Genomic DNA, 19,113 nt, shown 5'->3' with positions numbered 1-19,113 from the left:
GGGGGCCCGTGGCAAGAGGCGCGGGCAAGGGGTGTCTGCGAGTTTTTTCCGGGGCCGAAAGTTGGACAGGATCCGGCCAGCCGGAAACAACGGCGTATGGCGGGGTGCGCCCTGCCGGCAGCCATTCCATCGGCCGCCGGGCGGCAGCGGGGCCAAGTCAAGAGGGGAGAGAATGCCCGTGAGGACATTGCCTGAAAAGGCTAAAGCCACCCCCCCCGCCCCCGCCCCCGCCCTCAAACACATATATGCTGGGGGAGGAAACTGAGACTGTGGAAAAGAAAGGGCACGGGAGCTTCCCCGGAATTCAGAATCTCGTCCGGGCGGGATGCGCTAGAGTTTAGGGTGTTCTGCCAATTGGCTTGCTCATCGGTGGTGAGCTGTGTCCGGATAAACCAGGGGGGCGTGGCTTTTCGGATGGGCGCGCACGCGTCCAAATGTGCTTTCAGGTACCCGCGCCTGCTCGCAGTTGCACGCACTCACATAAATACAAAGGCACCACCAATATTGCAGTCACTATCCCCCCGGCATCCCCCGGAGGCCCGGCCTCGTTCAGTGCCCTGGAGGCCGACGACTGTCAAGACCTTCAAAAGTCCCGAGGGAATGAGATCTCATCCTCCTCGTGCTGGAGACGCCTTGGCAGGCCGATCCACCGGCGAACGATCGGGCACCAGAAGCCAGCCGGAGCACATGACCCAGCGCACATGACCTGCCTCGACCAGGGCCGGGCGGGATTCTTGCCCGCGCGCGTGCGTCCGGCGGGCCCGACGACCACCCCCCCCCCCCGAGCCGCGGGCGGTATTCCTCCTGGGCCGAAACGATGCAGGCTCCCACTTAGGCCCCAGGTCATTATGCCACGCGCATGTAGAAAAATGATCCGGTTCTTGGCCCACCTGCTTCTGTGTCCCCCGTCCGCCTGGCCTCGCCCCCTCATCTCCCAGTCAGGGGCCATAGCGAAGGGCCGCCAGCAGACGCACTCTGACGCTCGCCCGTGCATCATCTCGAGGGATGCATTCTTTGCTCCCGGTGGGGGAGTTTTTCGGCCGAACTCCGGAGCGCCCGGACCGGCCATTGTGGCGGCACGTCCGTGAACAAGTGTGCTCCGCCAGGCCGCCCCCCCCCGCCCCCCCCGCGGCGGTGCGGCCCTGGGCCTTGGCCGAGGGGGGTCCCGCGGCCTCTGAACATGGGCGGGCAATTCTTGGGCTCCTCCTGCCCGGCGTGCACCCCGGTCCACACTCGAGGCGGGTCGTTGGGCAGTCGCTTGCCAGCATCGGCTCGGAGAGTGGGCACTCGCACACCATAAGGGCGCGAAGATTGCGCTCTCCAAGGCCCGGCTGTGCTCCTCCCATGCGCCTGGGGTATCTCCCTTTCGATGAGTGCATCACGGGTATTATCTCCCTTCTTCCGCGAGGGGGTGTGGGGGGGCGGGGGGGGGGGCGGGGTGACCGGCCGCCGGGCAGGAGGAGGGCGCAACGGGCAAGGGGGCGGGCGCACGGCGTCGGAAACACCGGCCCGTGAGAGAGTCTGGCCCCCCAAAATGGAATCTCTTCAGTCGCGTCGCTGGGTCCGTGCGCAGACGCCTGGCAGCCCAGCCCGCAGCCAAGAAAAAGAGACAAGGCCCATGGGGAGAGAGAGAGAAGACAATCGGGCGACATGGAGGGTGGCCAGCACATCTCCCTCGCCCCGCCCCGCGGAAAGCTGATACTTCTCTGGGGGAGGCATACCTCTGCGGTTATCACGAACCCGGTGGAAGAGGCGGCCGGCCCCCCTCCTCCCCATGTTGTGGAAAGACCCCCGCGCCAGTCCATTCCCGCCTGTAAAGGGTCGGATGGTGCAGCTGGCAGGCTCATTTCCTTTTTCAGGTCTGGCTCAACTGTGCCGGGCGGCAGGGGGGCCCGCGCGGTCCTGTTGTTTGGCCACGTCGTGTTTTCTCGCCGCTCACCGCGACCACGGCCGCGCACAGGAGGACGCGTGCCCCTACCAGCGCAGTGATGGAGGGCGTGCCCCACGAGTGTGGCGTCCAGGCCGCGACCTGGCTCCCAATCAAGACTGGCTGGCGGGTGATCGCATCACATTTGCGCGACAAGGCAGGGTGTCCCCCCCCCCCGGGTGGTCCCTGCCCCTCCCCCCCCCAGCGCGCCCCACCGTCAGTGTGGGGGAGTTGGACATGGGCCCGGGGCGCGCTCTCTGCCATTCGGCGGGGTTCAAGCGTCCTGGGGCAAGCTACCAGGGCGCAGCCTCCCCCCCCCCCCTGGCACCGCCGTGTTCCCAGTCGCCTTCTTGGCACGAAGCCTTACCCGCGGGAGGGGGCGTGCTACCCCGGGATGCCGGTGCGCTGGAGCCAGCCCACAGGGAACGAGAGAGCGTTGCCCCCCGCGCCCCCGCGGCCTCCCGCGGTCACCCTTAATTCTCGCCGGTCTGAGGGCCTTTCGGCGCCCGCCTAGGAGGGTGCCAATGTTCATTTGGATGTCTTCCCAGCCGCGGTTGAAAACCTCGCGACTTTTGGCCTCGGCCAGCCTCGGCGGGGATTGGGTCTTGGGTTCCGCACGCCCGGCGAGCCTACCCGGCGCCCCCCGCCCACATCCCACGTCCGCCCCCTTTGGGGTTGGGTCTTTTCACCGCCCCGCTCTGGCCCGTCTGGCGTCGTGGGCACCTTCGCGACCCCTGGGGGGCGAGGGGGGGGGGGGGCGCACTCTCACACCCGGGCGTAAGCTGCCGAGCGTTTTTCCCTGTTACCGGGCCCGGGGCCAAGAGCATTCTTCAGGCCCCTTTCTCCGGTGGGAATGTGGGTGTTCATGTCCGTTGTTTTTTGTCCCCGCGCGCGGCGCCAGGCCCCCCCCCCCCCCCCCCCTGCGATCCGACCCGGCGTGCATCTGTGCCCAAACAGCTGACTGCGCCAGGCGCGCGGAGAGTCGCCAGCGCATGCTCCCCGCGGAGGCGGAGGCGGAGGCGCACAAGCTCCCTGGGCACGAGCCAGCGTCGGGAGGTTCGGCTGTTGGTGTTTTTTGTTCGGGCCAGCCTGCGGCCGCTCTGGGCAAGGCCCTCTTGATCTCTCTCTCTCTCTCTCTCTCTCTCTCTCTCTCTCTCTCTCTCTCCAATTGCCCCCCCCCCCTGCGGGTTTTTGCAGCATTACCCCTGTTGAGTTGTCCCGATCGCGTCTTCCGAACAGCCCATGCACCTCCCCCGTCGCCCCAGGCTCAATCCGCGAGAGGCCACCAAGTGAAGAGCCAGTAGTAGCTCCCACATCCTGCGCCCCGACGACAATACCCCTCTCCCCCCCCCCCCCCCTCTATCCCCCCCCTCTCTCTCTCCCTGGATCATTTCCGTCCCTTTGCCTGCCCGCTCGGCGTTCCCCTCTCCCTCTTCCTGGGCCGCGTCCCTGCCTGTCCGTCATCCTGCTCCTCTTCCCCCTTCCCCTGTCTCTGCCCCTGCTCCTTGCATGCTCGCCATCGCCCTTTTCCTTTGACCGCCCCACAAATGCACAATGTGATCCCTTCCTCTTTTGGCGTCTCCTCACCCTTTCTTCCTCCCCCCCCCCCTCCCTCTCCTGTCTCACCAGCCTGTCTCGCCCTTCGTGCCCCTTCTCCCCTCCTCGGTCTTCTTGGCCTCCCCTTTCCCGTTGCCCTGCCACCCACCATGTCCTCCACCGATGTGGCAGGCGTCTGCGAAGGTCCCGCTTCCGAGGAGCACCCCGCTCAGTCACTCCCGGCCAAGAACTCGCCCACCAAGCCCACCGACATGTCCCCGAGCCCGGCCGACCCCGCCAGCGGCAGCGGCACTAGCCTTTCGTCGATTGGTTCGCCGGACTCCATGCCTCCGCTGATGGTCTCCAGCTCGCCCCCCTCGCCGGTGGACTTCTCCCCCTCGGTCGCCGAGGAGTCTCAGCCCTCGGCAGCGGTCGAGGCTGATGACGCCGGCGACCTGGCCTCCTTCTCGGTTTTGGCCGCTGCCGAGACCGAGTCGGTGGGCTCCGACTTCGATGGGTCCCCCCCTGCTCTCCTGGTGGGCGAGGAGGATCCCGTCCTGCCTGCCGCCGAGAGTACCGACGCCGAGGCCCCTGCGGAGGATTCGACTCCGATGCACGTTGAGTCGGCCGAGGTCGAGGCTGCTACCAAGGCCCCCTCGGAGACTGAAGCTGTAACCAAGGGTGAGGCCGGTGATGTGCCTGAGGCTGGGGATGTCATCGTGGCCGAGATTTCTCAGGAAAAGATCCACATCGTGACTGACTCGGCTGTTGTTGCCGAGGTTGAGGATTCTACCCAGCCCGAGCTCGAGCCCGAGCCCGAGCCCGAGCCCGAGCCCGAGCCGCTTGCCGCCGCAGGTGACTCGGAGATCGAGTCCGAGTCCATGCCAGAGCTCATGCCCGAGCCCGAGGCAGCTGCGTCCGAGGCCGGGTCCATGCCCGAGCTCCTGGCCGAGTCTGAGCACTCCCCTCTGGAACTTCCTTCCACCGAGTCGGACTCGGAGGAGCCGGAAGCTGTCATCTCAGCGGCAGTGGCGGAGCCTGCTCCGGCCGATGTCTCCCCTCCTCAAAGCAACAACGACAGCAACAACGACAGCAACAACGCCAGCAACAACGACAGCAACAACGGCAGCAACAACGGCAGCAACAACGACAGCAACAACGACAGCAACACCAGCAGCCATACAAACAATATCTTCGTGGTTATTGTTGATGGCCGTCGATCGGCCACTTCCCCCCCTGGCAGTCCCCTCTCCCCGGGTGATGAAGCGGTGGTATCCGTCAGCGCTGAGGCTTCTTCCTCGGACAACTCCCGCCCCCCGACGCCGTCCTCCTCGTCGGAGTCCTCATCGTCCCTCTGCTCCGGGACCGAGCCATCGACTATCTCGCCGGTCCCCCCGCCGGCCTCGGCCAAGCCTCGGCCCCTGCCGGTCACCCCGTCCGCCATCACTCTACCCTCGGCGCCGGATGGGTCTGATGCCAATGGCATGGACCCTGATGCCACTCTCTCTCTGGCCGAGGAGCCCGGCTCCCCCGATGAGGGGGCCTCCACCCCGGAACCCGAGCAGCTGAGCCCACTGTTGGAGGTGCCTCCCCAGCTGGGAGCTGCCCCGGTCAATGTTGACACCGGGTCTTTGGCCGCGGAGCCGCTGCCGGAATCGGACCCGGTGCTGGCGCCGGCGTCAGGGGATTCGCCGCCCGACGACCCGACTGAGGTGCTGGCGGAGGACTCGGCCGAACAGCCGGCTGGCTCCGGCAGCTCCAATGCCGACTCCCGCCCGACCACCCCTCCACCGGCGGCGGTCAGCTCGGCCTCCGGAGCCCTTGGTGGCGATGCACGTGCCCGGAACCCGAACGGCATCTCTCGCTCGGATTTGCACTACGAAAACACCAACCGCTTTGGCTTCCAAGTCGACGGGGAGGACATCCTTGATGCGGTGGAGGATGAGGAGGAGACTTCGCACAAGGCCATCCTCAAGAACCGCGAGCGTGAAACCAAGTGGCTGACCATGATCCGCCAGTGGGATAAGTTCTACCCGGACAAGCTGGACAAGGTATGTATATGCTTGTGTGTGTATATATATATATATGCACCCCCACATCCATCTTGCCTCAGGGTTGACAGCCCTTCGCCTGCTTGTGCTGACTGTTTGTTGGGCTGCCTTTGCGTCATTGGCATGATGATGTTTTGGCATATTTCCCTTCACACGCACACACAGGTGCGCGAGCGCTGCTACAAGGGAATACCGCATGGTGTGCGTGCGCTGGCCTGGGCCGCACTGGCCAAGGTCCCGGAGCTGAAGGCGTCCTACAACAATCGTGCTTTCACGTCCTTCATCCCGGAGGATTTCCGGTCGCCCATGTCCCCAGCGGCGGCGTCTCTCAGCCGTGCGAAGTCCCAGTCGGATGTGGCGGCGGCCCCCGGTCAGGCGGCGGCCCCGCAATCGGCCAACCTGGCCGCCGCGTTGGATGTCATCGAGCGTGATCTCGATCGGACCTACCCGAATCACATCATGTTCCGGCACTTTGACAGCGATGGCCAGCGCGATCTGCGCATGATTCTCCGCGCTTATGCCTACTTCGATCCGACCGTCGGTTATTGCCAGGGCATGGGCCTGGTGGCTGGTATGATGATGATGATGATGGGCCCCGAGGTGCGTATTTCGCAGCAGTCCCCCCTTCTGCCCTGTGCACGCTTGTTTGCGATATTCCAGTCACTCACCACCGTGCTTCGCCCCTTCTTCCTTGGCTCTCTCTCCTCCTCTCCTCCTCTCCTCCTCTCCTCCTTTCCTCCTTTTCCTGCCTCTCCCTGCCTCTCCCTCCCTCTCCCTCCCTCTCCCTGCCTCTCCCTCCATCTTCCATTGTCTTCTCAATCTCCCTTGAAAACCCGCGACAGGACTCCTTCTGGCTGCTGGCGGCCACAATCCGCAGTTACCTCCCTGGCTTCTTCGATTCCAAGCTTTGGGGTGTCCACGAGCATGCATTCATGCTGAAGCTCCTCGTTGCCGAGCGCCTGCCCAAGGTGTCCGCTGTATTGGTACGTCCATACCCGCAGGCGAGCGGGCCGGTTATGGCTACCGCCATCATCATCATGCCCTCATGGGGCCACCTACTGATCCTTTATTTGCGTGTCTCTTCTTTCCCCGGTTTCGTCACCCAGGACCGTTTCGAGGTTGACATGCTCATGTTCAGCACTCGCTGGCTGATGACGGTCTTCCTCAACTGTCTCCCTTGGCAAAGTGTTCTCCGGATTTGGGACATTCTCTATGTGGATGGCTCGCGGGCACTGCTTACCGCGGCCATGGCCGTCCTGGTGGAGCTTGAGTGTACGTCATCCTGAAGCCATCTCTCCCCCCCCCCTCCCTCCCTCCCCCCGCGTTGCTCATTACCCTATATGGCTGACGCTTTGTTCTTTTGACTGACTTTCCCCCCTCGTTCACCAACCACACGCGCGCGTGTATCCGGAATGGTCGCCCTCTCTCCGCCCTCCCCTCAAAAAAAAACAAACAACAAACAAACCGCAGCCGACCTCTGCAAAGCCCCGTCCTTTGAGGTGGTCCTCACCACTCTCAATCGTCTGCCACCAACGCGCATGCTCCCGAAAACTCTCTTCAAACATATCCACGGTAGGCCCAAGGTTTGCCATGTTTCCTCCAAGGCCTTCACCAAGCTGCAGGAGAAGGCTCGGGCCCAGTTCGGCGATCCGACAGCCTGAGTGTGAGAGCCCCCGTCCTTGTGCTGCCTCCTCCCCTCTTCTCCCGGTTCCCAAATACACCTGCCCTTGATCTGTTTCTGGCATCGTGCATGCCTCTCAGCGTCGCACCGGACGCGCACTGATGTATTTCGCTGCACCACAGAAGCAGAAAGAAGATAGTGGGAGTGCCTGAGAAACGTCCACCGGACAGCGGCGGGCGGGGGAGAAACAGCCAGTGCGCATTCCCTTGATCTATTCGGTCTCACGCTCGAGGGGTGTCTGTGCGACAATGTGTTTCCGGATCGATTCTGTGCGCGATTGGGTATGCGTGCGTGCGTGCGTGCGTGCGTGCGTGCGTGCGTGCGTGCGTGCGTGCGTGCGTGCGTGCGTGTGTGTGTGTTTTTGTGGATGAATGTCAGGGAAGCAGATGGGTGTATGGGAGAAGCAAGCAGGGACGCGAGGGAGTTGGTGAATGTGAGCCCCTCGGCGGCGGAGGGAAAGAAATGGCAAGATAGAGATTCGAAACACGGACCGATATCTTGCTCTGTCAGGGGAACAGCCTCCAGGACCTGCTGAAGGCGAATCAGTTCCTGCAAGAAAGGCACCGCCGGGTGGATATTCTCGAAGCAGCAGCAGGGCCTCAGGTCCCCGATGGTGCAGGCCGTGCAATCGTCCTTGACCGCCAATGTTGCGGCCACTTGGTGGATCTGACGGAAAGCGTTAGGATCAAATGAACCCTCGAGCCCCGCCGCTCCTCCCACTTGCCTTCCATGTCTGCCCCAGCCGCGTCGCCAATGGCACATGCATTTCGGCGAGAAGGGCTTCGACTACGCACCAGATTGGCCACTCGGATCCGGGCCCGGAGCTGCTCCAGTTCCACCTGTGTCCTCGCAAGCTCATCTTGGCATATCCCGATGGCGGTGAGGGCTGAAGGATGGGGCAGTGTCATGCCCTGCGTTGTGTCGTGTCCTCCGCGTCCTTGGCGAGCACAGGGCAAAAGCGAAAGGCGTGTGCGTGTGTGCGTGTGTGTGTGTGCGTGTGTGCGTGTGTGTTCTACGCACGCGTGCGCGCTAATTGAAAGGTTGTCGTATGTCGCACTGGAGCTGTGGGGCGGTCTCAGCGGCGGTGGCCCTTCTTGTTCGTTCATCTCACCGGATTCGGGGCCGGGGCCGGGGCCGAGCGGTCCGTTGGCAACAATCTTGACGCGATGAGACCACATGCCCCGCGCGACAAGATCCCAAGCACGGCCGGCGAACCAGGAGGACTCTTCAGCCATTGACTCCCCGGCAGTTCGGCTCCTTCGTGGCCCACCATCTGCGCCCTGCGCTCCTCTGCCCCTCCTCCCTCACTTTCTTTCTTTCTTTCTTTCTCTCTCTCTCCCCCTCCTCTCTCTCTCTCTCTCCCTCTTTCCCTGTCCACGCACACACTTCTTCAGTAAAGATGGCCTGCCCACCGCCATTGGTTCCTCCAGAACCAGAGGCCAACCTGGCGTCGCTCCTTCGATCGACCATTCTCCCAGTGTCGACACTGCTCTTGCAGAGCAGCGCACAGGTAAAGGAGCGCGTGCAAGCCCAGGGGGCCGATCCCAGTGTAAACGGAGGCACCAACACCGACCCATTGATCCTCATCTTCACCCTGGATCGAGACCAACTCCGAGCCTCTTGCCCGGAGCTCGCCGCGCACTTGGGCATCGCCTGCCAGGCTCGGCCGAATATCCGTCCCGGGCCGATGCTCGTGCCGACCCCACCATCAACCGATGACTTCCCAATTGGGCTCCTGCGCCGAGCTCTGGCCATCCCCTTCCGCATCAGCATGTCCTGGTACCCACCGAGCCTGTTGCCACATTGGTCTCCAGCACGCCCTGCGCGTGTGCCTCCCCCTGCGCCTGGGGAGGTGCCGGCTTTGGATGTCGAGGCAGCCACCCGGCATCCACTCACCCTGGGCCAGGCCATTTTCTCGGCCATCGGAGCCGACGATTCGGCCGCCATCCCGGCCTTCAATGCCTCGATTGCTGCCTGTGATGGGGCTCCTCCAGGCATGGCTGATGCCTTCCACACCGTCCCGACCGGGTCACTGGTGGTGGCCCTGCCGCCAGTACACCTCCTGCCAGCGGACAGTCGGCTGAGCCTGGGCACCGCGGCCGAGCCTGGCTCTGGTCCATGTCAGCATGAGCTCCGTCTGGCGGGAGGCGTGTCGACCAGTGGGTCCGCTGCATCGAATGCCCCTGCTGCCGGGGACCCGGCTGCCATGTGCCGACTTTGCCCGGCCGGTTGGGTCAGCATCATGGCAGGCTTCCTGCCGGCTGGGGACTTCGGGCTGACCGAGGCCTCTCCTGGCCGTCAGCCCGAGGCATGGGTCACTTTGCGTGGCCTGGCACAATTGCTTCCCCGAAATGATGGGATTACCCCGGGCTGGGCGGCTCGCCAGCCGGCTGTCCTCTCTTCGGCCGAGGACCAGCAGGCCGTCTGTCTGCATGCCTCTCCAGCCACTTGGGTGTCGGCCTGGTCCGGTGGGACGATCGCCACAACGCCCGACTCGCTGGATGCCGCTCGAGCGGAGCGCATTTCCCAGGCACAGGAGCGCATGCGGCCGGCCGATGCCGGGCCCCGGAGCCAGCCAGCCGGTCCACCGCCTCCCGGGGCGCGCTTCGCCCGGACCGGCTGCTTTGACCTGGTGTCCACCGGCGAGGCGATCGGCGATTTGGGCACCGGTTCGACGCCGCCGCCGCCGCCGCCGCCGGCCAGCCTGGAGCCGATGTCGGCGCTGGTGCCGCCGGCAGGAGTCCCGCCGCCACCGAGGGCATCACCCCCCCCTGGAGATGGGACTGCCTCCCAATTGGCCCCGGCACAGCTGTTCCTCCGAGCCCTGGCTCTGTCTCCATTTGACCGGCTGCACCAGTTGATTGCCGGCGAACGGGCACGCTCGTGCGGCGTGTGTGCCAGCAAAGGAGGCCGGTTCTACTGTGTGCACTGTCTGGCACCGGTGCCGTTGGCCCTGTCACCGGGGGCCGCGCCGACGGTGGACTGGTTCCCCCGCACGCGGTTGCCGGTCCGTGTGCTTGTCATCCGCCATCGCTCCGAAACCCCCGGACGCAGCACGGCCATGCACCTGAAAATGATTGCCCCCAGCCAGGTAGATGTGGTCACCTACCCGGTCAGTGAGGCGGATGTGGGGAAGGCACGCGCGGCGGCGAGGGTATTCACCGAGTGCAAGGGTCAAGCATTCGAGGCCGGATGTGCCGCCGGTCCTGGCTGCCCGGATGCCAGCTGGCCGGATGCCCTGTTCCCAGTGCATGACCCGGCGGCCCTGCTGGCCGGGGAGCCTGCCGATGTGGAGCGGTCCTTGTCCTTCTGGTTCCGTCATGTGTGGGGCTGTTCGGCCACCGACACGGCCATCCTCTTCCCGAATGCCAGCTCGGTGGATCTGCGAGAGTTTGCCGCCCCCGCTGACTGGGCCACTGCCGGGCAATGTCAGGTTCATGTGCAGCACCCGCATGTGCTGGGCACTGAGCAGCATGACTGTGCCTCTGGCAAGGCGATTCCCGGGGGATCTGCCTTGTGCTCGGCCGAGTCGGCCCTCGGCGACCCTCCGAGCCCGGTGCATGCCCCCAAGGCGGGCAATGCCCCACGCCACATTCGTAATCTCATCCTCATCGATGGGACCTGGAGCCAGGCAGCGGCCATTCTGCGTGACGAGGCTTCCCTGCATGGGCTTCCCCATGTGCACATCCCTCGGCTGAGCAGCCCAGATGCTGCACTGACGGCCGACGAATGGCGCGCCGGGATGACTGCTCCGCCGGAGGGCTTCCGCACTCGGCGAACCCCGATCAACCCCCAGCGATCGCTCTTCTGGCGCAGCAACACCCGAGCGGATCCGGACTGTGTGAGCTCCGTCGAGGCAGTGTACTACGCCTGCCGGCTGCTGGCCGGCTTCCGCATGCTCCCCTCTCTGGCCACGGAGCTAGTTGGCCCGGCCGAGGCAAACGGCGCGCGGGAATGGTTTGGACCCCCTCCGGGGGGTGCCCTCCCGCCGGACCTCGGGCCAGAGGCGCCAGATTCCCGGCTCGACAACATGCTCTATCTCTTCGTCTTCATGTGCTTCTTCATCAATGACAAGATCACCAGCACCAAGCGCATGTTTGAGGAGGCCGCTCGGAGAAAGAATGCCGCCGCCCCGGAGGTTGCACAATCTGCCGCCAGCAGCGTGGCGGTGGCGGCCCCTCCGCCGCCGACCGAGGGCACTTCACTTGGCTCCACCGTGGGCGGGCAATCGGCCCTTTCGGTCGTCAGCGAGCAGGACGGCCTGGCGGCCAAGCCGGGGCAGCAGCCAACCCATGGGCTCCAGAAACACGTGGACGTCACCATCCCCGAGGTGCCAGCGCGCAAGAAGTTTCAACAGGGCGAATGATCCACATGTCCAGAAATAGAATAAGCTATTGGGCCAGAGCCTGATAGTTCGCTGTGCTCGCCAACCTGCGTCCCCCCCCCCCCCTCCCCGTCGGTGCCTTGCACCGTGGTGTTCCGTGTGTTGTCTTTCGCCCTGGCCCTCGGAGCCAGGCCTGGCTGCTCTTCCTGCCCTCGTTTTCTTGTTCTCTGTACGTGGATAGCGGTGGCGGTGGCGGCGGGGGCGGTGGCAGGTGGGGGGGAGATTCCAAGAGTTCACCATCGGCGACAAGCGTTCACAGGCATGAAGGCGCGGGGGCCCGGCACCAGGAGTGTGGTTCACTGCAGGTCCGCTGTGAAAGCCGTCCATTTCCAATGATCCTCGCGGCGATTGGCCCTGTTGGATGTCCTTCGCGCGCCCAGGGACGCCCTCGACGGGAGGAGGAGCCGGTGATTGTGTGCGGGCTTGCAAGTTTGCGTGTGTGTGTGTGTGTGTGTGTGTGCTATTTTCGGTCTCAGCACCGGTGCTTCTGGCGGTGGACGCACATGCGCCCCTCCCTCCTTCGCCTGGACCTCGACCTCATGTTGATCCGTGCTTCTTCTTTCTCTCTCTCTCTCTCTCTGTCGCTCTGCTCGCGGCGCTCTTTGTTTCATTCGCGTTTGCATCTGTCGTTCCCGAGCAGACGAGTGGGGATGGTTTTCTCCCGGAGCCCGACAAGGATGTCCCGGGAGAACGGCGTACATTCGGACGTCGTCCTGCATCGGTTTGTTTTTTTCCCCTCTACCTGGCTCTTTCTTCGCACGTCTGTTTGAATGAGTGCCCCCGGCCCCCCCCCCCCCCCCCCCCCGATGCCTGGGGCACGGGGCGGCCAACCATGGCCCAATGTATATCCATGGAATGGTGGTGTTCCCGGCAACCGCAACGGTCAGCAACAGCCGCCAGTGCGGGGATCTGTCTTCCGCGGCCGTCGGAGGGGCCATCCACGGGGACCATCCCACTCGCCTCCAGCATCAGCCCACTTGGCGTTGCATCACCCCTCCAACGAGGATGCCTCGCTCGTTCTTTCCGCCTCCACCACTTTTCCCCTCTTCCTTTCCTCCGCGGTCTTCCCTCCGCCCCTCGCATACCTCCTGCTCATCCCTTTCGACTTCGCTCCTCCAGCTGCTGCCGGTCGCTGGCCCCCTGCCATCCGGACAGTTCCCCGAAACTCGTCTATTTCATGACCCATGTTGACAACCCAGGGCCCAGTGCTTTGTCTTGCCACAGAGTAGCCTCAACACCGCCCTTTTCCTTCCTCTTTCTCCGCCTCCTCCCTCCCTTGCCCCCTCCTGCCTCTTCCAGTGTTTGCCCACACCATCAAGGAGATGTCGATCGCCATCGATTGATTACTCTCCCCTCCCCCTCCCCCCCTCCTCCCCACTTGTTCTTCCTCCTCCCTCTCCCCCCCCCCCCCTCCCCTCCCTTCTCTCCATTTTCTCCCAGTCTAGTTCGCTTCCCGGGGCCGCACACCGCCGGCCACGCGCAGCGACATCTCCTTGCTTTGTCGGTACGCCGCACGGACATCTCGGCCTTCCACGCCCCGTTGACTGGATTTGCCGCTTTTCGCATCTCTCTCCCCCCCCCCCAATGCTCTCCTTCAGAGACTCATTCCTCCTTGGCCTCCCAATCTCCATCCGCTCCACCCCGGGTCGGCTGTACTCCCTCTCCCGCTCCACCCCGCCTCAATCACATCGGCGATGTAGCTTCGTAGCTCGGAGCACTCCGCCCCGCCCCGGGGCCGTCGCGGCCCACCGGCCATGGGGTCCACCGATCCGGCGACCGATCGGTCGCCCATTGCGCGACGTCTCCGCCGGCGGCCCTCCTCGACGGCGGGGCGACCGGGCCAAGTAGCCGCCGCCTCGGCGCCGGCTTGTCGGCTGGCACGCTTCTCCCGCGAGCTGGCCTGTGTCCTGGACCGGCCGGAAGATGCCTGCTGGGCGCATCCCCTGGTGTCCGGGCTTTCCTTCGGGCATTCGTCGACGCCCGCGGAGCGTGAGCAAGCAAGCCGCAGCCTGCGGCGCATGCGCGTTCTCTCGATGTCAGCCGAGCATGCTGACCTCGATAGTCAGCCGGATCTTCGGCCCCTGGACCATGCGGCCGTGCGGACGCTCTGCAACGCATGGGCCAGCTCCGACGCCGGCCCCGACATCCCGGTCCCCGAGGACATCGATGACATCACGGCCTTCGGTCAGCTGGAAACCCTCCGCCAAGTGGCCGATCTCGGGGGACATGTCACCATGCTGCTTGAGCGTCCGCCGAATGGGGCGCATCCGGCTCCCTCAGCGACGGCGAGTCACTCGGCCCTGGCCAGCCCTCCGGCGGTGCCGATCCCGCCGGTTCGTGTGTATTGGCCCTCGGAGGCTGTGGTGGCGGAGGCTGCGGCCGACGCCTCCGGCGACGCGGCCACCGACGATGATGCCTATCTCCTGATCCATCGGAAGCCGGAGCGACTGGAAAAGCGCCGAGCCGCCCTCGAAGTCGAGCAAGCTCTGCATCAGATGTTTGTTGTCAAAGAACGGGAGAGGCAGCTCCAAGCCCAGCGCCTGGCCAATGAATGGTTTCTCCCCGGCCGGCGATCGGCCTCCTCGGCTTCGCTGGCCGCTCTGACTGCGGAGGAGCCGGCTTCCGAGGGGTCCGGCGGATCGGCCAACAATGATGCCCTGTCGGCGGCCTTCCCCTGCTATATGCTCCCGGCTGAAGTGGGCTGCCCGCAGGTCACACCTGCGACACCGTCGCCCACATCCTCGGCATCCTCCTTGGCGTCGACCGCTCCCCTGCTTGTTCCTCCCGAGGAGCTGGATTCCAGCTTCCTTTTTTCTCCATACCTCAGATCTTTTCGCGCAGCAACGTCCGCGACGACACCCACGGCCGCAGCCACCGCGCCACCCTCCGCCACCAGCACCTGGACCCCCTCCAATCCGGCAAGACCGTTGCCCCTGCGACTGCCGGCGATCCTCGTGTCGCCCATCAACAATCCGCCGCTCGCTTCGTCAACCAACAAGGTGACAGATCATCTGTCATCACTACCGCCAGGGGCTCGCCCACCGGGACTGCTGTCGACCTTCAGCCGCGCCTCGGCCTCGACTCGCGGCCGGCACCGCTTGGAACACCTGCTTGTGGGTCTTGAGCAAACAACGACCCGGGCTGCCCCCCCGCTGGCGGTCGAATCTCACCGAGGAGGTGCGCCAGCCTTGCGCTAAAGCCATCATGTAGCCACGCGACCGCATGCTAGCTGGGGTTTCTGCCACGCTGGGCGCCCCTGCTTCGGGCGGCCTCCTGTCAGGATCTGACCGGGGCCGATTGCCGGGGCTCTTCCCGGCGGCTGCACCCTTTGGCCCCTGATGGTGTTCAGCACCACCCGGTGGGCGACTTTCATCCTCCCTGGCCTCCCCACAGCACCGCCGGCTGTGTGCATACCTTCCCCTTGTCTGACCCCGACTTTGCTCCCTCCCTGCCGATGGTACCGCCATCTCTACCCCAACGTCCCAAGGCTCCGCCAAGCAGCAGGCAGCCGAGCCGGCACTCAATGGTCGATCCTCATTGTCAGGCACGGGCCTCCAGCCGGCAAAGCGCCCGCGCATCCACCGGGGACCCTCATCACAGGCTCTGACCCCGACGAATGTCCCCCCGGCATCGAAAGGGGCCTCGGCCACCAGGATCCCACTGGCGAGACCAGCCCTCCGACCGGCGGGGCCTCCGGCATCTTCGCTGTCTTCCAAGACGTCCGCCTCCAAGCAAGCCCAGCGGTTGGCCCTGCAACCGGGCTCCACTCGTGCCTTGTCCCCCGCCCCAGGTCCGGGTCTTGGCCCATTGCAGGCATCGGATCCGGCACTCGGGTCAGGTTCCCCGAAGCACACAGCCCGGACGCGCAATCCGATGGTCTTTGGCTTCACGCGTCCCCGGCGCTCGCCACCTTTCCCCAAGACCCCGCCCGAGGGACTACCCATCTATCTACTTTACGCTTTGTCCGTCTTTCCCGAGGCTGGACGCCAACGGTCCGGCAGGCAGGGCATCTCTCACAGCGCGGCCAGTCGTTTCGCTGGCGATGAAGACATGGGCGATATCATCCATGTGCCCTATCATCGGCAGCGACCGTACCAACGCGAACGTCGCTTCCCGGTAGCCACCCCGAAGGAGGTGAGCTGGTATGCCATGGCTAGCGGCTGGCATGGCCTGAATCTCAGCCGGGAGGCCATTGCTCGGCGGGTACGAACCACACCGGCCCGGATGGCCAATGAGTTGCACCCCTACCAGCCGGTGACTTCCTCGCCGGGCGGTCCTCCCACGGAGGCTGATCCTGATCAGGGGCCTGCGTCTTCGACGACCGTGGCCACCAGTACTGGTGCGGGTGCTGGCGCCGGCACCACCGCCGCTGCCACCGCCGCTGCTACCACAACTGGTGGCACCAGCACCACCGGCACCACCGGCACCACTGGTACCACTGGTACCACTGGCACCGCTGCCGCTTCTGTGGCCTCTCCTGCCACCGCCGGAACGCCATCGTCTGCGCCTGGGTCGCCATTGAGCCCGGGCTCTGCCATGCAGCAGGCCTCCATTTCCTCATTCCTGCTGGGTGGGTCACCGGGCGCCGGAACTGGCACCTCACCGCGACGCCGAATGACTGCCCTATCGCCGACCTCAACACCCTCTCCACATCGGACAAAACGCTCGCTCGGAGCCAGCCCCACGGGCCCCGGTGTCTCGCCGTCTGGACCCCTGGCAAAGGCCTCCCCCTCCTCTCCCGGGACTGGGAGCCGCTTCCGGCAGCCGTCCATCACGCGCTACCTTTCAGAATCTCCCTCCTCGCCCCGCCCGTTGTCCTTGTCATCCTTGGCCGGGTCGGCGCGCCTCTCCTCAGGCGGCAGTCCGGTGGGTGTGGGCTCCACCCCGCCATCCCTGCCGCAGCAACCTCCCCCCACCTGGGAGTAATCTCTCCCTCCTCCGTCTTCTCCCTTCCTCTCCCCTGCTCAACTCCGACCTTAGGGTGGTCAACGGTGTCAGACCCAAGTGGCACAGGAAAAATGGGGTCTTGACGCGTGCGCGCGCGCGCGCGCGTGCGCGGGCTCGGAGAGTGGCGGGGCCCGGGGGGCGGCGAGGGGGCGTGCCCGGCCCTTCCCCCCTGCCCGATCGTCCAACAGCAGCCGCACCCCATGTCCCGAGTGCCACCGGAAAGGCAGCACTGATGGAATACAAATATATCCACTGGCACTGGGTGCATGTGCGTGGCAGATCACGCTCTCGCGGGCGCCCTGCAAGCAGCGTTCTCGCGGCTCCGGTCTTTCGCCAGAGGGGCGACTGTTTGACGGGGGCATGTCCCATGAATCGGCCACCGGCTGGTGAACACTCTGGGCACGAAGGGTGGATGTACCAAATCAGGGGATTGCTGCCTGAGACGAATCAGCAGGCAAGCAGGAAATAGAGAGAGAACACTTCGCACAACAAAGGGGCCCCGGAGGGAGACTTAAAACAGGCACCCACAGCCCAGACCAGTGGTGCTTCAGCGAGGCTCCCGCATGCTCATCGACACGCAGTCAGCAAGGTCTCTTTGCTCGCAGGGGGGGGCTCACATGTGGGGGCCTCCCTTTTGATCCTGGGCCAGGCTGTGACGGGCTGATCGGGGAACCTCGCGCACGAGCATGTCCTCCTCCGTGTCGGAGTCTCTCCGGGCGGCCAGAATTCGGCGGCCTCAAGATTGTCGTCTTTTCCGCGCGTACTTCCCATCCGAGGAATGATGTTTAAAATACGATAAATGCCTCACGGAATCATGCATGAACTCCCTACAATCCAACGAATGATGCGTTTCTCCCGAGCATTGGAGTACATTGCACCGTGGCTCGATTGTTTGTTGGGGGTCGTGATCGTCCCAACGTCATTTCGAATGTTGTTTCATGTCACCTGAGAAGTGCCACGGGCGTGAACAGGCTTGGTGATGCAGCCGTTTCGTCCATTTACGATGTATCCCACCGCCGCCCTTGCCCGGAGGAAGAGCAGGGGAGCAAAAAAAAAAATACTGGACAGAGCCTGGCGTTGTGTCGATGACTGCCTTCGACCAGGAACCAAGGGGGAGGGGGAAGGACCGGGCGCCTGGTAAACCCACAGCACCGCCGGGCCAGCTCCTTGCTCGATGCTCTTCCTCCTTCTCCTCCTCCTCCAGAGGCTACGAGGCCCAATGCTAAACCCTCTCTCTCTCGGCCCGTGGGCACACGCACCTCGCACAGGGGGGCTGGGGGGGGGGGGGCCGCGCTGGCAGCCGCTTAGCTAGTGGCAAAGACCCACCAAGGTGGGGGGGGGGGGGAGAACATTTCCGCAGTTCCAGGGCCCCTGCGTCCTGAGGGTTCACCACCTCCCCAGTTCGGGGGCCTGGGCCAGCTCCCCCCATCCTTGCACGGAAGACTGCTCGACAGGAGCCTGCCCACACCAACGCGCGAGGGTGAACATGGAAGACAACCACAGAGCCGAACGCAGACAGCTAGAAAGACGGAGAGAGGTGGCGGAAACACATCAATGTTCCCGGGGCGACGGCCGTCAGAGGCATGCGCCGGCGCGGTGGCACTTGGACCCCAACTGGTGTCCTGCTCGAGGCCGAAAACAACCATCGCGTCTGGGGGTGACGAGAAGTTATACGCTGCCTCGTCGGACGACAGTCCTCCGTAGCAATGCGCTTGGAAGCCGAGAGGAACACAGAATCAGAGGCGGAAGGGGGGGGGGGGGGGGGGGGAGGGGACTTGTAAGACAGAAGTTCTCTCTGCGCAAGGACCGGCCCCCGAGCGCCGGAACGCCAGCATGTCCCCCTTGTGCCTGGTCATGAGCGTCCTGTTCCTGTTCTGGGGCCTGTATTGGGGCCACAGTGAGGACCGAAAGGCCTCCGCCCCAGACCCCTCCGCCCCATGGTCTTGCTAGAGACATATTGCCCGGATCATCCCCCTCTGGACAATGTACTTCCCCATCCCCCCCCTCCTTCTCCTTTGCCCCTTGCCTCTCTCTCCCTCTCCCTCTCTCTCCCCCTCGCTCTTTCCCGCCCGCCCCCACCCCATGCTCTCCTCCCCCCTCCCCATACAGACGCGCTGGCTGCATCGCCTCTCCGCCCGGTCCCAGGCCCGCTATCCACCTTCGTCCTTCCCTCCATCACACAGGGACGCGGGCAACCTCTCAGTAGTCCCGCCGGCCGCCCGATACCCAGCCACACACATTCCCGAAGCTGCCGCATTCGTCAATGACACCCCGCGGGCCATGGCGCTGGGCGCTCCTTCTCCCCTTCCCTCTCCCATCCGTCCCTACCTCTCCGCGTTCCTGCTCCACACACATGATCCCTGACACACAACTCTCCCCCCCGCCTCCCCGCCTCCCCGCCCCTGCCTTCGAGCAGCTCACTCGTGCACTGCCCTTTGTGCGAATCGCCACCATGATGCTCGCTACTCGCTCTCTCGTCGGCACCGCCCGCGTTGGTACATCCCTCCCCCTCCGCCCATGCCAGCCTTCACAATGCCCTCTGTCCTCCGTCTCGGCACCGCCCCTCTCTTACACGCCCCTCCCCCCC

General features: G+C 64.8%; 5 protein-coding genes across 5 annotated transcripts in view; 4 read left to right on the top strand and 1 right to left on the bottom strand.

Moving 5' to 3' along the window:
• Window positions 1-3,633: 3,633 nt before the first annotated feature.
• On the top strand, window positions 3,634-7,249 carry H696_03016 (hypothetical protein; the record flags this gene model as incomplete). Its single annotated transcript, XM_009496902.1, has 5 exons — window positions 3,634-5,514; window positions 5,680-6,114; window positions 6,357-6,497; window positions 6,621-6,786; window positions 6,985-7,249. The coding sequence occupies 5 exons, from the start codon at window positions 3,634-3,636 to the stop codon at window positions 7,173-7,175; spliced, it is 2,814 nt and encodes a 937-aa protein (XP_009495177.1). The 3' UTR covers window positions 7,176-7,249.
• A 2-nt stretch (window positions 7,250-7,251) lies between these two features.
• On the bottom strand, window positions 7,252-8,183 carry H696_03015 (hypothetical protein). Its single transcript, XM_009496901.1, has 3 exons — window positions 7,990-8,183; window positions 7,687-7,861; window positions 7,252-7,462 (listed from the first exon to the last, which is right to left on the bottom strand). Exons 1-3 carry the CDS (start codon window positions 8,101-8,103, stop codon window positions 7,407-7,409), a joined length of 345 nt encoding a protein of 114 aa, XP_009495176.1. The 5' UTR covers window positions 8,104-8,183; the 3' UTR covers window positions 7,252-7,406.
• A 359-nt stretch (window positions 8,184-8,542) lies between these two features.
• On the top strand, window positions 8,543-11,625 carry H696_03014 (hypothetical protein). Its single transcript, XM_009496900.1, has one exon. It carries the CDS (start codon window positions 8,595-8,597, stop codon window positions 11,559-11,561), a length of 2,967 nt encoding a protein of 988 aa, XP_009495175.1. The 5' UTR covers window positions 8,543-8,594; the 3' UTR covers window positions 11,562-11,625.
• Window positions 11,626-12,998: 1,373 nt separating this feature from the next.
• H696_03013 (hypothetical protein) lies at window positions 12,999-16,787 on the top strand. Its single transcript, XM_009496899.1, has 3 exons — window positions 12,999-13,083; window positions 13,280-14,756; window positions 15,067-16,787. The coding sequence occupies exons 2-3, from the start codon at window positions 13,334-13,336 to the stop codon at window positions 16,503-16,505; spliced, it is 2,862 nt and encodes a 953-aa protein (XP_009495174.1). The 5' UTR covers window positions 12,999-13,083; window positions 13,280-13,333; the 3' UTR covers window positions 16,506-16,787.
• Window positions 16,788-18,430: 1,643 nt separating this feature from the next.
• H696_03012 (succinyl-CoA synthetase alpha subunit) overlaps window positions 18,431-19,113 on the top strand; it is a 3,020-nt gene continuing 2,337 nt past the window's right edge. The window contains exons 1-2 of the mRNA XM_009496898.1: window positions 18,431-18,511; window positions 18,943-19,021. Of these exons, the coding sequence (XP_009495173.1) occupies window positions 18,464-18,511; window positions 18,943-19,021 (127 nt within the window). The 5' untranslated portion in view covers window positions 18,431-18,463. The remainder of the gene's footprint in view (window positions 18,512-18,942; window positions 19,022-19,113) is intronic.

This window comes from Fonticula alba (genome assembly GCF_000388065.1).
Source record: "Fonticula alba strain ATCC 38817 unplaced genomic scaffold supercont2.4, whole genome shotgun sequence".
Lineage (NCBI taxonomy): Eukaryota > Rotosphaerida > Fonticulaceae > Fonticula > Fonticula alba.
The sequence above is the reverse complement of the archived record's forward strand: the minus strand, read 5'-3'. Positions and strand labels throughout refer to the sequence as shown.